The sequence below is a fragment of the Mobula birostris genome, chromosome 12, assembly GCF_030028105.1.
Source record: "Mobula birostris isolate sMobBir1 chromosome 12, sMobBir1.hap1, whole genome shotgun sequence".
Classification (NCBI taxonomy): Eukaryota; Metazoa; Chordata; class Chondrichthyes; order Myliobatiformes; family Myliobatidae; genus Mobula; species Mobula birostris.
Genome location: NC_092381.1, coordinates 99,885,760 through 99,900,443, shown reverse-complemented (window position 1 = coordinate 99,900,443; position 14,684 = coordinate 99,885,760). Strand labels below are relative to the sequence as shown.

The 14,684-nt window shown below is 42.2% G+C and overlaps 1 protein-coding gene across 3 annotated transcripts in view; it reads right to left on the bottom strand.

Annotated features, from left to right (window-relative positions):
* Nucleotides 1-2,555: 2,555 nt before the first annotated feature.
* LOC140206144 (2-5A-dependent ribonuclease-like) overlaps nucleotides 2,556-14,684 on the bottom strand; it is a 61,364-nt gene continuing 49,235 nt past the window's right edge. For 2 of the 3 annotated variants that reach the window (XM_072274371.1, XM_072274370.1), the window contains exons 4-7: nucleotides 12,958-13,175; nucleotides 9,562-9,694; nucleotides 8,309-8,454; nucleotides 2,556-5,336 (exon numbers count right to left, since the gene is read on the bottom strand). In XM_072274371.1, coding sequence (XP_072130472.1) covers nucleotides 5,204-5,336; nucleotides 8,309-8,454; nucleotides 9,562-9,694; nucleotides 12,958-13,175 — 630 coding nt within the window. In that variant the 3' untranslated portion in view covers nucleotides 2,556-5,203. The remainder of the gene's footprint in view (nucleotides 5,337-8,308; nucleotides 8,455-9,561; nucleotides 9,695-12,957; nucleotides 13,176-14,684) is intronic. The other variant, XM_072274369.1, reaches the window with a different exon arrangement.

Genomic DNA, 14,684 nt, shown 5'->3' with positions numbered 1-14,684 from the left:
TGCATGGAATGAAAGTGATGCAAATGAGGGCAGCGTTGATGGTAGAGGAAGGGAAGCCCCTTTCTTTGAAGGAGGATGATATTTCATTAGTTCTGGAATGAAAAGCCTCATCCTGAGAGCAGATGTGGTGAAGATGGAGGAACTGAGAAAATGGAATGGCATTTCTAAAAGTGCCAAGGGGGGCAGAGGTATAGTCCAGATAGCTGTGAGAATTAATGGGTTTGTAAGGGATATCAGTAGATAAACTGCCTCCAAAGGTAGAGACAGAGCTTGAGGAAAGGGAAGGGAGGTGTTGGAAATGAACCAGGTAAGTTTGAGGGCTAGGTGGAAGTTGGAGGCAAAGATGAAGTCTATGAGCTCAGCATTGGTGTAGGAAGTAGCACCAATGCTCTCTTTGCTGTAGCATAGGAAAAGTCAGGGAGTAATATCAGTGTAGGCTTGGAACATATACCTTCGCACGAAGCCAACAAAAAGGCAGGCATAGCTGAGATCCATGCAAGTGCACATGGCTACGCCTTTGGTTTGGAGGAAGAGGGAGGAGCCAAAGGAGAAATTATTGAGATTGAGGACCAGTTCTGCCAGACTGAGGAGAGTGGTGGCAGAGGGGGACTGGTTGGGTTTGGTGTTTAGAAAGAAGCAGAGAGCTTTCAGGCCCTCCTGATGGGGGATGGAGGTCCATGATGAAAATGAGACAATCCAGGCCAGGAAACTTGCAGTCATTAAAAAGATCAGAGCATGTGAAGTGTCACAAATGTAGGTAGGAAGGGACTGAACCAAGGGTATTAAGCAGAGTCAAGGTATGCAGATATGTTTGGCGGGGCAGGAACAAGCCGAAAGAATGGACAGGCAGGTTTGTGAATCTTGGATAGGAGATAGAAACGGGAGGTGCAGGGTAAAGTGACTATGAGGTTGCTGGCAGTGGATGGGAGATAAGTTCAGAGATGGTGGGGGTCACAATGACCTGGTGATTCTTAGTGGAGAACTTTTTGAGGGGAAAGTAAAAAGAAGTGTCTGAGAGTCGTCACCTGGCCTCAGCGAGGCAGAGGTTAGTCCACCAGACTACTAGCATCCTGTGGGTTTGATGGAGAGATTAGGATTAGTGTGTAGAGAGTAGAGAGCAGTGCACTCGGAAGAAGTGAGATTAGAACTGGAGAGAGGAGTGGTAAAGTCGAGACAGTTGATGTCCCATTGGCAGTGAGCAATGAAAAGGTCCAGGGCAGGCAGAAGACCAGGGTGGGGTGTCCAGGAAGAGGAGAAGGGCTGAAGACAGGAGAAGGAGTCATCAGTGCGGGGTGGAGAGTCCTTGCCAAAGCAATAGGCACTGAGACTGAGGCAGTGGAAGAAGATAGGTGCAGAACTCACTAAGATGTGGGTGTAGGGGGACAAAGTTGAGACCCTTACTGACGACAGAATGTTCTTCCTCAGACAGGGGAAGGTCAGAGGGATTAGTGTTGACCTTTGAAAAGGAAGATGGTAAGAAATCTTTATGAAAATAATGTGCTATAATACAGCTTTTACAACATGGAGTCAATTTGCTGCTAAAAATTGTTAGTCAGTGGACAGTTCAAATTGGAGTTAATGAGGCAGATGACCTCAGGGCATGGATTAACATGTAGAATTATGAGATTGCAGCCATTAGTGAGATTTGGTTGCAGAAGGGTTTAAGGACTGGCAGCTCAGTATTCCGGGGTTCAGTATTCAGTTGTTTTAGATGCGACAGAGCAGGAGGGATTAAGCAGGGGGGATAGTGTTACTAGTCAGGGAAGATGTTATGGGAGTAATCAGTCAGGGCAGACTGTAGAATTTAGCTAGTGAGATTTGTGGATGGAACTAAGGAATAAGAAAGGTATGACCATGTTAATGAGGTTGTATTGTAGACCACCCAACAGTTCAAGGGATCTAGAGGAACAAGTTTGTAGAGAGATCACACTGTTGCAAAAAACAAGTCTGTTTGTAGTAGGTGATTTTTAAACTTCCCACATATTAACTGGGACTTCTTCCCATACTGTAAAGAGACTAGATATGGATAGTTTGTCAAATGTGTTCAGGAAAGTTACCTTAATCCGTACATAGAAGTCCCAATGAGAGAGTGTGCTATTATGGAATGAGACAAGGCAGGTGACAAAAGTTTGTGTAGGGGAATACTTTGCATCTAGTGATCATAATGCCATTAGTTTCAAAGTAAATTTGCAAAAAGATGGGTCTCATCTGCAGGTTGAGATTCTAAATTGGAGCAAGGTCAATTTTGATGGTATCAGAAAGAATCTGGCAGGTGTGAATTGGGATGGACTGTTTTCTGGCAAAGGTGTACTTGGTAAGTGGGAGCCCTTCAAAAGTGAAATATTGAGAGTACAAAACTTGTATATGCTAGTCAGAATAAAATGTAAAGATAACAGGTTTAGGGAACCATGGTTTTCAAGAGATATTGAGGCCCTGGTTAAGAAAAAAGGAGGTGCACAGCAGGTATAGGCAGGTAGGGACAAATGAGGTGCTTATGGAGTATAAGAAATATAAGAGAATATTTAATGCAGTTTTCTTCTCACTCTTAAACTCCCTTTAAACAGTGTGCTGAACTATCGATCTCAGGTTTTTTTTAAATCCCTGGGTTCTTTTCCGAGTTCAAGAATGAGTGTAAGATTTTAATTCTTCACAATCGTTTATTTAAAGCTTAAACAGAGAATAGAACATTTGAAACTAAATTAGGAGCTGAAAAGTAAGGCAGAAATTAAAGAGATTCAATATTGTGCTTTTGAAAAATTTGTCACCTTTATATTCCAGAGAACAGAAATTCTTTAGATTACAGAAACAAATCAAGAAGCTACATAGATGTAACAATTATAATATGTGGGCTATGTGCTAATACTTAGCCAATGAAAAATGTGATAAACCATTATGTAACTGCTATATCACGTCCTGCCAGTAAGTGGAGACGCACCACCACATACTGTGGGAAAAATACATGAGTTTGTTACAGATACAAACTGTTAAATATACAGATTATGTCAACAAGGAATCTACAATTCTGGTTGCCCCACTATGGAAAGGATGTTAAGGCTTTGGGGAGGGTGCAAAAGAGGTTTATCAGGATGCTGCTTGGTTTACAGGACATGTGCTATCATGAAAAGCTGGACAAACTTGGGTTGTTTTCTTTGGAATGGCAGAGGCTGAGGCGAGATCTGATAGAAGTTTACAAGATTATGAGAGGCACAGATAGAGTGGACAAAGAGTATCTGCTTCTCGGGGTTGACATGTCTAATACCAGAGGGCATGCATTGAAAGTGAGATGTGAAGGATAAGTTTTTTTTCCACTCAGAGTCGTTGATGCCTGGAATGCACTGCCTGGTATGCTGGTAGAGGCAGATACATTCGAGGCTTCTAGGTGACATTTAGATAGGCACATGAATGTGAGGAAGATGGAGGGATATGGACGTTATGTAGGGAGGAGGGATTAGTTACTGGGAGTTTTTGAATTACACCTTAGCTGGTTCAGAACGACATCATGAGCTGAGGGGCCTGTTCCTGTGTCGTACTCTTCTATGTTCTTTGTACAGCTAAAAATACAATTTTAGTCTTGCATTAATTCAACTAATATCTTATAAAAGTATCTTAAAGACAACTGATTCCAGCAAGTCCAACCAATGTTAGAGTTTTTTGAGGAAGTTACTGGGAAAGTTGATGAATGCAAGGCAGTGGATGGTGTCTACATGGACGTTAGGAAGGCATTTGACAAGGTCCCACCATGGGAGGCTGGTCAAGGAGGTTCAGTCACTTGGCATTCAGGATGAGGTAGTAAATTAGATTAGACACTGGCTTTGTGGGAGAAGCCAGAGTGTACAAGTGGATGATTGCCTCTCTGACTGGAGGCCTGTGACTAGTGGTGTGCTGCAGGGGTTGGTGCTGGGTCTGTTGTTTGTCATCTACATCAACAATCTGGATGATAATGTGGTTAATAGAATCAGCAAATTTGTGGATGACACCACAACTGAGGCTGCAGTGGACAGCTAGGAAGACTGTCAGAGCTTGCAGAGGGATCTGCATCAGCTGTTTTTTAAAAAACAAAGCTGAGTGGAAAAATGGCAGATGGAATTTAATGCAGACAAGTGCACTTTGGTAGGACCAAACAGGGTAGGCCTTACATGGTGAATGGAGGGGCTCTGAGAGTGTGGAAGAACGAAGGGATCTGGAGTACAGGTCTATAATTCATTGGAAGTGGCGGCACAGGTAGTTAGGGTCATAAAGAAAGCTTTTGGCACATTGGCCTTCAAAAATCGAAGTGCCGAGTACCGGACGTGGGATGTTATATTGATGAGGCCTAATTTGGAGTCTTGTATGCAGTTTTGGTCACCTACCTACAGGAAAGTTGTAAATAAGGTTGAAAGAGTACAGAAAAGATTTTCAAGGATGTTTTCAGGACTGGAGGACCTGAGTTATAGGAAAGATTGAATAGTTTAGGCTTTTATTCTTTGGAACATAGAAGATTGAAGGGAGATTTGATAGAAGTATACAAAATTATGAGGGGTATAGGTAGGGTAAATGCAGGCAGGCTTTTTCCACTGAAGTTGGGAGGGACTGCAACTAGAGGTCATGGCTTAAGGATGAAAGGTGAAAGTTTAAGGGGAACATGAGGGGAAACGTCTTCACTCAGGGTGGTGAGAGTGTGGAACGAGCTGCCAGCTCAAGTGGTGCATACGAGCACGATTTCAATGTTTAAGAGAAGTTTGGATCGATACATGGATGGTAGGGGTATGGAGGGCTATGGTCCCAGTGCAGGTCGATGGGAGAAGGCAGCTTAAATGGTTCTACACAGACTAGATGGCTGAAGGGCCTGTTTCTGTGTTGTACTTTTCTATGACTCTATCATTCTTCAAAAGAGCTGAGCAAACAAGCAAGCAGAGAAGTGGAAGGGATGGAGAGAGCAATGGGAATGTTTGTTATAGGGTCAAGACCAAGAGAAACTGATACAAATGGCAGTGGTATTGGCTGAGAAAGGGTGAGGGACGCTCTATCTAAACTATCTCTGGTTATGGACCATTTTGCATAAATTGGCTATCACATTCACCTGCCAAAACAGCCCTGACATAATTTCAGAACATTCGCCTCCTGAAGAGATTAAATACACCAACAAGTGCCCTTTCAGTGTGTGATCCTGGCTGATATCTCAATAGTCCAATGCAGGACCGCCAGAGGGAGATACCGCTGGCTGTCAGAGTTGCTCTTGATTATTTGGAAAGTGCTTCTTCCATTCGGTGTCCTTTATAGCATTGTAGATCGAGATTACAAAATCTGGAAAAAGGCCGAGCCAGTATTTCTCTGGTTTTCCAACAATTTCCTTGATGCTGAAAAAAAAATTATAACAAATGTCTGTTTGAATCACAAGTGACTGCAGATCCTGAAATCTGGAGCAAAAGACAAAGCACTGGAGGATCTCAACAGGCCAGGCTACATCAGTGGACTGTCGATGTTTTGGTTTGAATCCCTTCATCTGGACTGAAAGATAGAGGGATTATAGCCAGTGTAAAGCGGTGAGGGGAGAGAGTGGGGCAAGAGCTGGCAGTTGATTGGTGGATTCATGTGAGGAGTGGCAGTAGGTAGATGAGGCAGAGCAGTGTGGAAATAGCGACAGAGACTGGGAGGTGATCGATAGAGGTGACAAAGGGCTTCTGATGATGGAATTGAAGGAGTATGAATTAGTGAGAGCAGTCCCTACTAAGCTTCAGGCACTCTGTACTCAAAATTCAACCAAGCTTGAAAACACCAACAGTAAGGGATCTCATTGACCATATGGGAAGGGTACCGCTCATAGAGCTCGCTTTAGCAAATACATACACATTGAATCCAGATACTGTGCAATGCATTTTTCATCTCCAGGTGATATATCATAAACGTTACAGCACAGTACAGGCCCTTCAGCCCACAATGTTAACCTTCTCTAAGATCAATCTAACACTTCACAGTTATATAACCCTCCATATTTCTATCATCGCAAACAACATATTTCTATCATCCATGTGTTCCTTAAATGTCCCTAATGTATCTGCCTCTACCATCACCCCTGGCAGGGCATTCCATGCACCCACCACCCTCTGTGTAAAGAACTTACCTCTGTCATCTCTCCATACTTTCTCCAGTCATTTTTAAATTATGTTCCCTGATATTAGTGGCTCACATTTCACAACAATGGCAGAAATGGGCATACGAACATGAGAGATAGAAGCTGGAAGAGGACATTTGGCCCCTTGTGACTGTTCTGTCACTCAGTGAGTTCATTTTCTACACTAACCACATCCCTCAATGCCACTAATACCCGGAAATCTGTGCTCCTCTGAGTATGCAGAACAATAAAGTCTCCACAGCCCTTGGTTAGAGAATTCCAAGGGCTAGTAAGGCTGCCCACTGAGTGAAGGGATTTCTTTTCACCTCACTCTGAATGACCAACCCCTTACTTTGAAACTGTGACTGTCAAATCTCAGGGGGCTTTGGGGCAGAAACCCCAGCAGGGCTCACCCAGGGGTAATTCTGCTGTGCATTGTCTTCAAGGATAAAGGATAAACTGTAGATGAGCAAGGTATACCCCAAATCAGAGCAGCTCAGACAGAATGATACTTCAATGAGTTTTAATCTGAGCAAGAGTAAAATGGTGGCTGGAGGAAATCCACACTGGATGGGTCTTCACGCTGCTCTACGAGATCATTGCTTCAGCAATAGTAACTAGTCAGGGAGGAGAGGAAGACTCAGATTTCAACTCAGACAATAGTAGATAAGGCATTGGTCAAACTACACTTGGAATATGATGAGCAGTTTTATGTCCCTTGTCTAAGGAAGAATGTTCTGGCTTTGTCGAGGGTCCAGAGTGGGTTCACAAGAATGATCTTGGGAATGAAAGGGTTAATGTCTGAGGAGCATTTGACGACTCTGCACCCGTACTTGTTGTAATTTAAAGAATGAGGGGGGGGAATCTCACTGAGACCTCTCTGATATTGAAAAGCCAAGTTAGAGTGGTCACGGAGGGGATGTTGGGTGAGTCCACGACCAGGGTACACTGCCTCAGAATATAAGCACGTTCATAAGAGCTGAGGTAAAGAGGAATTTCTTAAGCCACGGGGTGGTGAATCTGCGGAATTCATTGCCACAGGCAACTCTGTAGGCCAAGTTATTGGCTATATTTCAGGCGGAGGTTGATAGGTTCTTGATTAGTCAGGGTGTTAAAGGTTACGGGGAGAAGGTAGGAGAATGGGGTTGGAAGGGGAAATAAATCAGCCATGGAGCGGACTTGGAGCAGCCATGGAGTGGAGCAGACTTGAATGGCCAAATTCTGCTCCTATGTCTGATGGTCTTATGTTCTAACGTAGATGTGCTGTTTTACAATGAGGGACTTTGAACAGCTAATAATGTCATTGCCACTAGGCTACATTTCTACATACAGTATCTGGAGTCAGAACAGTGTCAGCTAGCTCAGCCCAAGCCTTGTCCACAGAGCTGTAGTACAGCTCAACTCAACTCAGGACCCTCTCTCTTGTTCCATTAGGGCAGCCTTCTTTGTCATTATATTGCTCAAGGTCATAAATTCCAGCATCTGCATGGTTCTTTATGAACATGTTTACGTCCCCATCTACGAGGGGTGATTGATAAGTTCGTGGCCTAAGGTAGAAGATGGGTTATACAGCTCTCTTTACATGCACATGCAGTTCAACTCTTTGAGTGATTATGCAGAAAGTTTGAAGCTAATAACTCATCAGTTAATAATGCATCGGGGTGACTGATAAGTTTGTAGCGTAAGGTAGAAAGAGTTGATTTATTAACTTCAAACTTTCTGCATAATCACTCAAAGAGTTGATCTGAACGTGCATGTAACGAGAGCTGTATAACTCAACTCTTTCTACCTTAGGCCATGAACATATCAATCACCCCTCGTATGTTGATCTGTCCTTGCACAAATTTCCCTGATATAAAACTTTTAGATTGCTGTTCTGCCAAGGGTCTCTACCACTAAAAATCAGAAAGTCCTGGATTCAGACTGCCATTACCTAGCCTGGGTTAGGGCCTTGCAAATATGCCTTTGGGATGGGGAAGGGAGCAGTCAGTGATAGCTCTTGCTCTTCACGTTTTATTCCTTGATTCTTTGGGGGAATTGGCAGACCCAGAACAGTTTCTATCAGGAACTGTACCACTGCAAATGGCAACTACACCATATGGTCTTTCCTTAATTGGAAGCTGTATAGATTGGAGGGAAGGAGTTTCATTGGAACTTTTTGTCTTTAACCCTGCAAAAAAAATCAAAAATCAACAGACCGGCACCTATTTCTCATACCTTGGATCCTTTTCATTGAAATGTTGGGTCAGATTTCTTATAAATTTCAGAAGATCATTGGTGGTGTCTTCATACTTCCTGCCTGGATTCTTGCTTGGCTTCTTCCTTTGGCCCAAATTCATGTCTTCAAGTACTTGATGGTGAATCTAAAGTAAAAAGAATAAGTTTTTAAAAATAATTATATATTCCATTTGTCTTCCTTTGCCCTTGAAATTCTGATGGATGAGCACTGCTCTGGTCTTCCTCCTTCAAGCCAGACTGTGGCAACAACCAGAGATTGGTAAAACATTCAGGAAGCATCTTTGTGAAAGGAAACCATGCTACAGTTCAGGTTGAAGGCCTTTAACCAATACTAGAAAGTTATATTCTCATCCTTTCTCATGAAGGATCTTCAACCTGAAGCATTAATTGTGTTCATGCTCCACAGAATACCTGGAAGGACTGTTTGGATCCCTGTACAGTGGGGAATAGAGGAGGTGAACAGATCTGTACTGCATTCCCTTTGGTTACATGGGAAAAAGGTTAGAAATGGGGATAGGTGGGGGAGATAGAAGAACTGACCGGGGAATTGCAAACTGGTGTTGCCAATAGTGGCTTTGTGTGACTACATAGTTTAATTTCAACAACGCTTGAATTCTAATACTATTCTGGAACCTCCTTCCCTTTCCTGTTTTTCTGACCCACATTTCTGTGTAGTTCCAACTTGGCCATGTTTTCATTATCCCTCTTGATTCTCAGAAGAGATCTCAGTATAAACCTCCTACCTGCCCATCTTAACAAATTCCAAGCCTGGAACAACATTAGTGTTTTTCCTTCACCGCCTCACCTCAGAGCCCACAGTCCTGAGCAACTGCCAATGAAGGCAGTCCCAGACAGAATCAAGACAATAAAGAACCCTTCCCATGAACACAAGTAGTCCAGCCAGATTTTAATGACTATTCAGTGTTGTCATGCTGCCTAGTATAGATACATGTATTAATTCAGATTTCTTTTACATAATGTTTAAGTTCCCAGCTATATTGAGGAACTGATCCATTAATGTAACCCGACTTTCTAAACCAGACCCTTTATGTAACAAAACAAAGGGAAGTCAGAAATGGGAACCATCCCATTCCCTCCCACCATTAACTTAACAGGATACCAAATCCATTCAGATTTCACGGAATTTTATGTATTAGATACAACTGGTTCTTCATGGAGTCCAGCATCTCAGGGAGAGCAGTGTTAGTTGAATATCAGGTTAGCTGTTTTACCTTCTCTGTCCACTTGTGAAATGATTTGTGCTGGTCCATGCTGGTCTTATTCAGAATCTGTACAAGCTCACTATTGCGCTTCCGGTTTGTTACAACTTCTTCATTGGCAAGGTCTTGGACAAACTTGCTCTTTCTGGAGTGAAAACCAGAAGCTAATTAAAGTCCAGTTACACATACCTCCAGTAACAGTCGTTATCTGTGTGACTTAGAGACAGAATTTCATATCAGAAATTGGTTAAGAATTGGGTTAACTATTTCCCCATAACCTGGCCAGTCAAACACAGTTCAATGTAATTCAGGGGAGAAGGCAGGAGAACAGAGTTGAGAGGGATAATAAATTAACCATGATGGAATAGTGGACCAGACTCGATGGGCCGAATGCCCTAATTCTTCTCCTATGCCTTATGGTATCACCATGTGAAGGAGTTTAATTTTCCAACAGAATCAGAGCAAGATCAGAAGAACTGAACCCCAGTTTTGGAAATCCTTAGCATGGTTTCCTCCATGTGTGTGAATACCTTAGGATATTCTCTACATTAAATGTAGTTTAAGGAAGCAGTAATGATAGGCTGGTCTGGAAGATTAGAGCATTTGAAATCCAGGGCCTTGTCACTGGATACAAAATTGGTTTAGTAAAGTATGGTAGCAGAGGGTGCTTTTCAGGTTGGAGACCCATGCCAGAGCGATGGATGCTGGGTGAGTCCACTGTTACATTTGCTGTATTTTGGATGAGAATCAAGATGGCATGATTAGCAAGTCAGTGGACACCCTCAAAACTGGTGGTGTAGTGGACATCGAAGAAGGTTGTCTGAAGTTGCAACACCATCTAGATCAATTGGGAAAGTGGAAATGGAATGGCAGGTGGAAATTAACTCAGGCATATGCAAAGTGATGCATTTTGGGAAGCTAAACCAGGGCAAGACATACATAGTGAATGGCAGGGCCTTGAGAAATACTGCAGAAAAGAGACCATGGATATGTACATAGTTCCCTGAAAATAGAAATTCAGGTAGACAGAGTGGTGAAGAAGGCAGATGACGTGTTTGCCTCCTTCAGTCTGGATACAAGATTTAGGATACAACTATACAAAATATTGGCAAGACCGTACTTGGGAATATTGTGTGCTTTTCTGATTCACCTTCATAGATTGGCTGTCATTAACCTAGGGAGGATACAGAAAAGATTCATGAAGATGTTGCTGGGACTAGAAGTCTTGAGTTATAAGGAGAAACTTGATATATTGAGACTGCTTACCCTGCAGCAAATAAGGCTGATAGATGATCTTATGAAGATTTATAAAATTAAGAGGGGCATAGATTAGTTGAATGGTCACAGTCTCTTTCCCCAGTAGAGAACTAAAACTAGAGATCTAGGGATCATGGGATCTCTAAGTCTGTAGCTCTCTGAAAGTGTCTGCATAAGTTGATAGGCTGGTAAAGGTGGTGTATGGCATGCTTGCGAGTCATTGTTGAGGAACTGAGTTAAGAGTTAGGATGTTGTGTACAGCTTTATAGAACCCTGATTAGGCTGCATCTGGAACGCTGCATTCAATTCTGGTTGCTCTATTATAGGAAGAATGTGACAGGCTATGAATAGAGTGCAGAAGAGATTTACCAGGAAGCCTCTTGGATTAGCGGGCATTTGCAAAAGGTGAAGTTGGACAAAGTAGGGTTGTTTTCTCAGGAGTTGTGGAGGCCAAGGGACAACCTGATAGAAGTTTATTAAATCGTGAAAGACACAGATAGAGTAGACATTTAGTATCTTTTTCCCAGGGTTGAAATGTCTAACATTAGAGAGAATGCATTTAAGGAGGAAAGTTCAAAGGAGACATGTGTGTAAGTTTTTTTACACAGAGAGTGGTAGGAGCTTGGAATGTGCTGCCAGAGGTAGTGGTGAAGGCAGATATAAAAGAAACATTTAAGCAGTTTTTAGACAGGTAGTGGAATATGCAGAGAATGGACAGATAAGGAATTTGTGCAGTCAGAAGAGACTGGGTGTTATTATCTTTATTAATTCATCACCACATTGTGGGCTGTACTGGTCAATGTTTTATGTTCTGGAGGGCATAGGTCTAAAGTGAGGGGAAAGGTGAAGCTGAGACGTGTTGGAAATTGTTATCCTTCTTGTAGTTTAACTTTCTTTATGCTTGTTTACTTGTTTGTCTGTAAATGTTCAGTGGATTGTACTTTAGCTGGTTCTGTACTTCCAGCAGTTTCTTTGTCTGTCTGCCTGAGATGTGATGCTAGTATAAAACACGACTGAGCCCGTTGTCTCAGAGACTGTTCTTATCAGAGGAAATTTCCCTTTTCTCTCTAGCTTGAACCAGTTTCCAATATTAGGAAAGACAATGAGGCAGATTCTTTGTTCGACTGGGCTTGTTACAGTTAGAGTTAGTTACCTGCTATTTCTTTGTTGTGAACATCTAATGAAATAGCTGTACCTCATTCTTGGCAGAAGAACCTTCTGGAAAATATCTTCTCCAGATTCACCAGGGGCAAGTGCTTCACATGGGCAGTGGTGGGTTTATGAAACAGAATGCCAGAAGAAATGGTAGAGATAGGTACAATTATGTTTAAAATACATTTAGACGAATAGATGGACAGCGAAATTCAGAAGGATATGAGCCAAACACAGGCAAATATGACCAGCTTAGATGGAAATCTTGGTCGGCATGGACCAGTTGTGTGAATAGGCCTGTTTACATGCTTTATACTTCGTGTCTCTATGACTCTAACCACGATCTTTTCAAGAGCTATTAGTGATCGGCAATAAATATTGGTCTGTCCCGAGATGCCCCAACTTGGCCCAGCATAGTCATAGAGTTATATGAGATGGAAATAGTCTCTTTGATCCATCACGTCAATACTGATCTTTAAACATGCATTTGCACTAACCCTATATTAATCCCACTCTTCGTTCTCCCCACAGTCTCACCAACTCTGCCCAGGCTCTTTCACTCTCCTGCACACTAGGGGAAATTTACGGTGGTCAATCAACCAACCCATACATCTCTGGGAAGTGGGAGGAAACTAGAGCACCCAGCAGAGGCCAATGTGGTCACAGGGAGAAATACAGTCAGGATGGAACCCAATCTCTGGAGCTGTGGGGCAGCGGCTATACCATTGTGCGGCCCAATTTATGAACTGCTTTTCAAAAAAAAATTCAGGTGTCCTTGCTCACTTGTGACTCCTCCCCATTGAGCATGAACGTGGCTGGTTCCTGTTAAATGCCTGGGACCAGGTATATGATACAAAATACCAGTCATCCCTGTGGTTCCAGCCCAGAAACAATAACCATGCTGTTTACCCTAGATTCTTCTATGTTGTAGAGAAGGGCAATTGAGAATACACTTGAGAGCCACAGAACCACAGCATTTATTGTGCTCATCTGACTCACTCTGATTCTTTCCACAGGAATGGATGTTGCTCAGCCATTAGGAGTTTGATTCGAGTCTTAGCTGGAGCTAGCAATCCCTCTATGAAATCCCGGACTTCAGCATTCTCGGATCTGTGCAGTTTCTCGTCGAGGTCTGGCTTATTCTCACATAAATTCTCCTCACACTCATAAGGGTCTTTTCCTCCAGTTACAATGTAGTGCAATAGCCGACCTAAAGCCTGTATAGGAAGTGAAACAAGTTCAGAACTATACAATGGGGAAGGGGTGAATACATTAAATTCACTGGGTTGCCATGTTTAAAAATATAAATACAAGTAAGATTTAATAATTATTGGTTTATGGGATGTGGATTTTGCTGGAATTTCCAGCATTTTTGTCATTCCCTTATTGCCACTGAACTGAAGGTACAGGTAAGAGCTAACCACAAAACTGGCAATATTGGGAGCTTTACTTCTGAAGGGTAACACATTAACGAACCCAATGAGTTTCTATGAAAAGCTGGCGACTTCATGAACACTGTTGCTGAAAGCAGCTCGTTTCCAAATTGCAGATCGATTTAATCATTTGGTCAGAATCAGACTCAGGAATCACTGGCATACGTCATGAAATTTGGTCTTAATTCCCCACCAACATGGCGGGATTCAAATGCTCCTATCCCTGGAGCAGTGGTCCAGAAACTTAACATAACCCTGTACCTCAAATATACCCTGTTTTAGATTGCACCAGTCATCTTCTAAGTTTTATACAATGACAGAAATTGTATACAAGAAGCTACCTTGTTCACGTCTGTGCAAGATTTCCATTCTTATCCATGTTATTTTTTCAATTGTTTAAAAGCTATTATGAATTCCACTATTATCTCCTTTTCTGATTAGTCATTCCATAATTTCATTATCTAAAATAATTTACATCAACCTTGTTACTCCAATTACCAGTCCACACTCACACTTTATTATTCTATTAAATGGGCCGTTCAGCCTTCTGGATCAGAAATTCCTGTTGCTACCCTGTTTCTTGTCAAAGATGGTGTGGTCCTGTGGGAACGTACTGGAAGAATAAAACTCTCTTTTTTTTTTCTCTATTAATCTTACAGATTCTGTCAGGGATATTTCTTCCTCTGCTGGGAAATGAAACAGGAAAGATGCCTGAGAGATTAGATTAATTGCAGTTGGTTCAGTTTAAATTTTATAAATAAGTAAAAATATACAGTTTCATGTGAACTTCAGTCCATTTCCCAATGCTCTCATAACTCAAGGAATAATGGAGTAATTGGCCTAACTTTCACTTAGCAGACCTGTTGTTAAAGCTACTTTGAAATTCTGCAAGATGTTAAAAAACTGATCACTGGCCCTTCACCCATCTGCTCTCCACGTCCTTCAACTGCTCTCCATGTTGGATTACAGCCAACTGAACTGTACATCACATTTGTTACCAACTTGTAATTGTGTCTTAATTAGTGACAATTCTCTCTCCTCCACAGTCTCTGCCTCCTTTATCAGATGGTGAGCAACTGTGGACAGCCCATCAAATTGCTAAATAGCTAACTAAAGTAGAAGGAAGATGGATTCACACCTTGGGAAGGGATGGATAAAGTAAAAGTGAGCGAGAGTGCAGGATTTGTAACTATAGTCTCCAGAATAAAGTAGAAGAGAGAAAATTTAGAATGGAATAAGAATTTAACTTCAGGCAACATGGAGACAAAACTGAGACGTTGGGTGTTGTATACA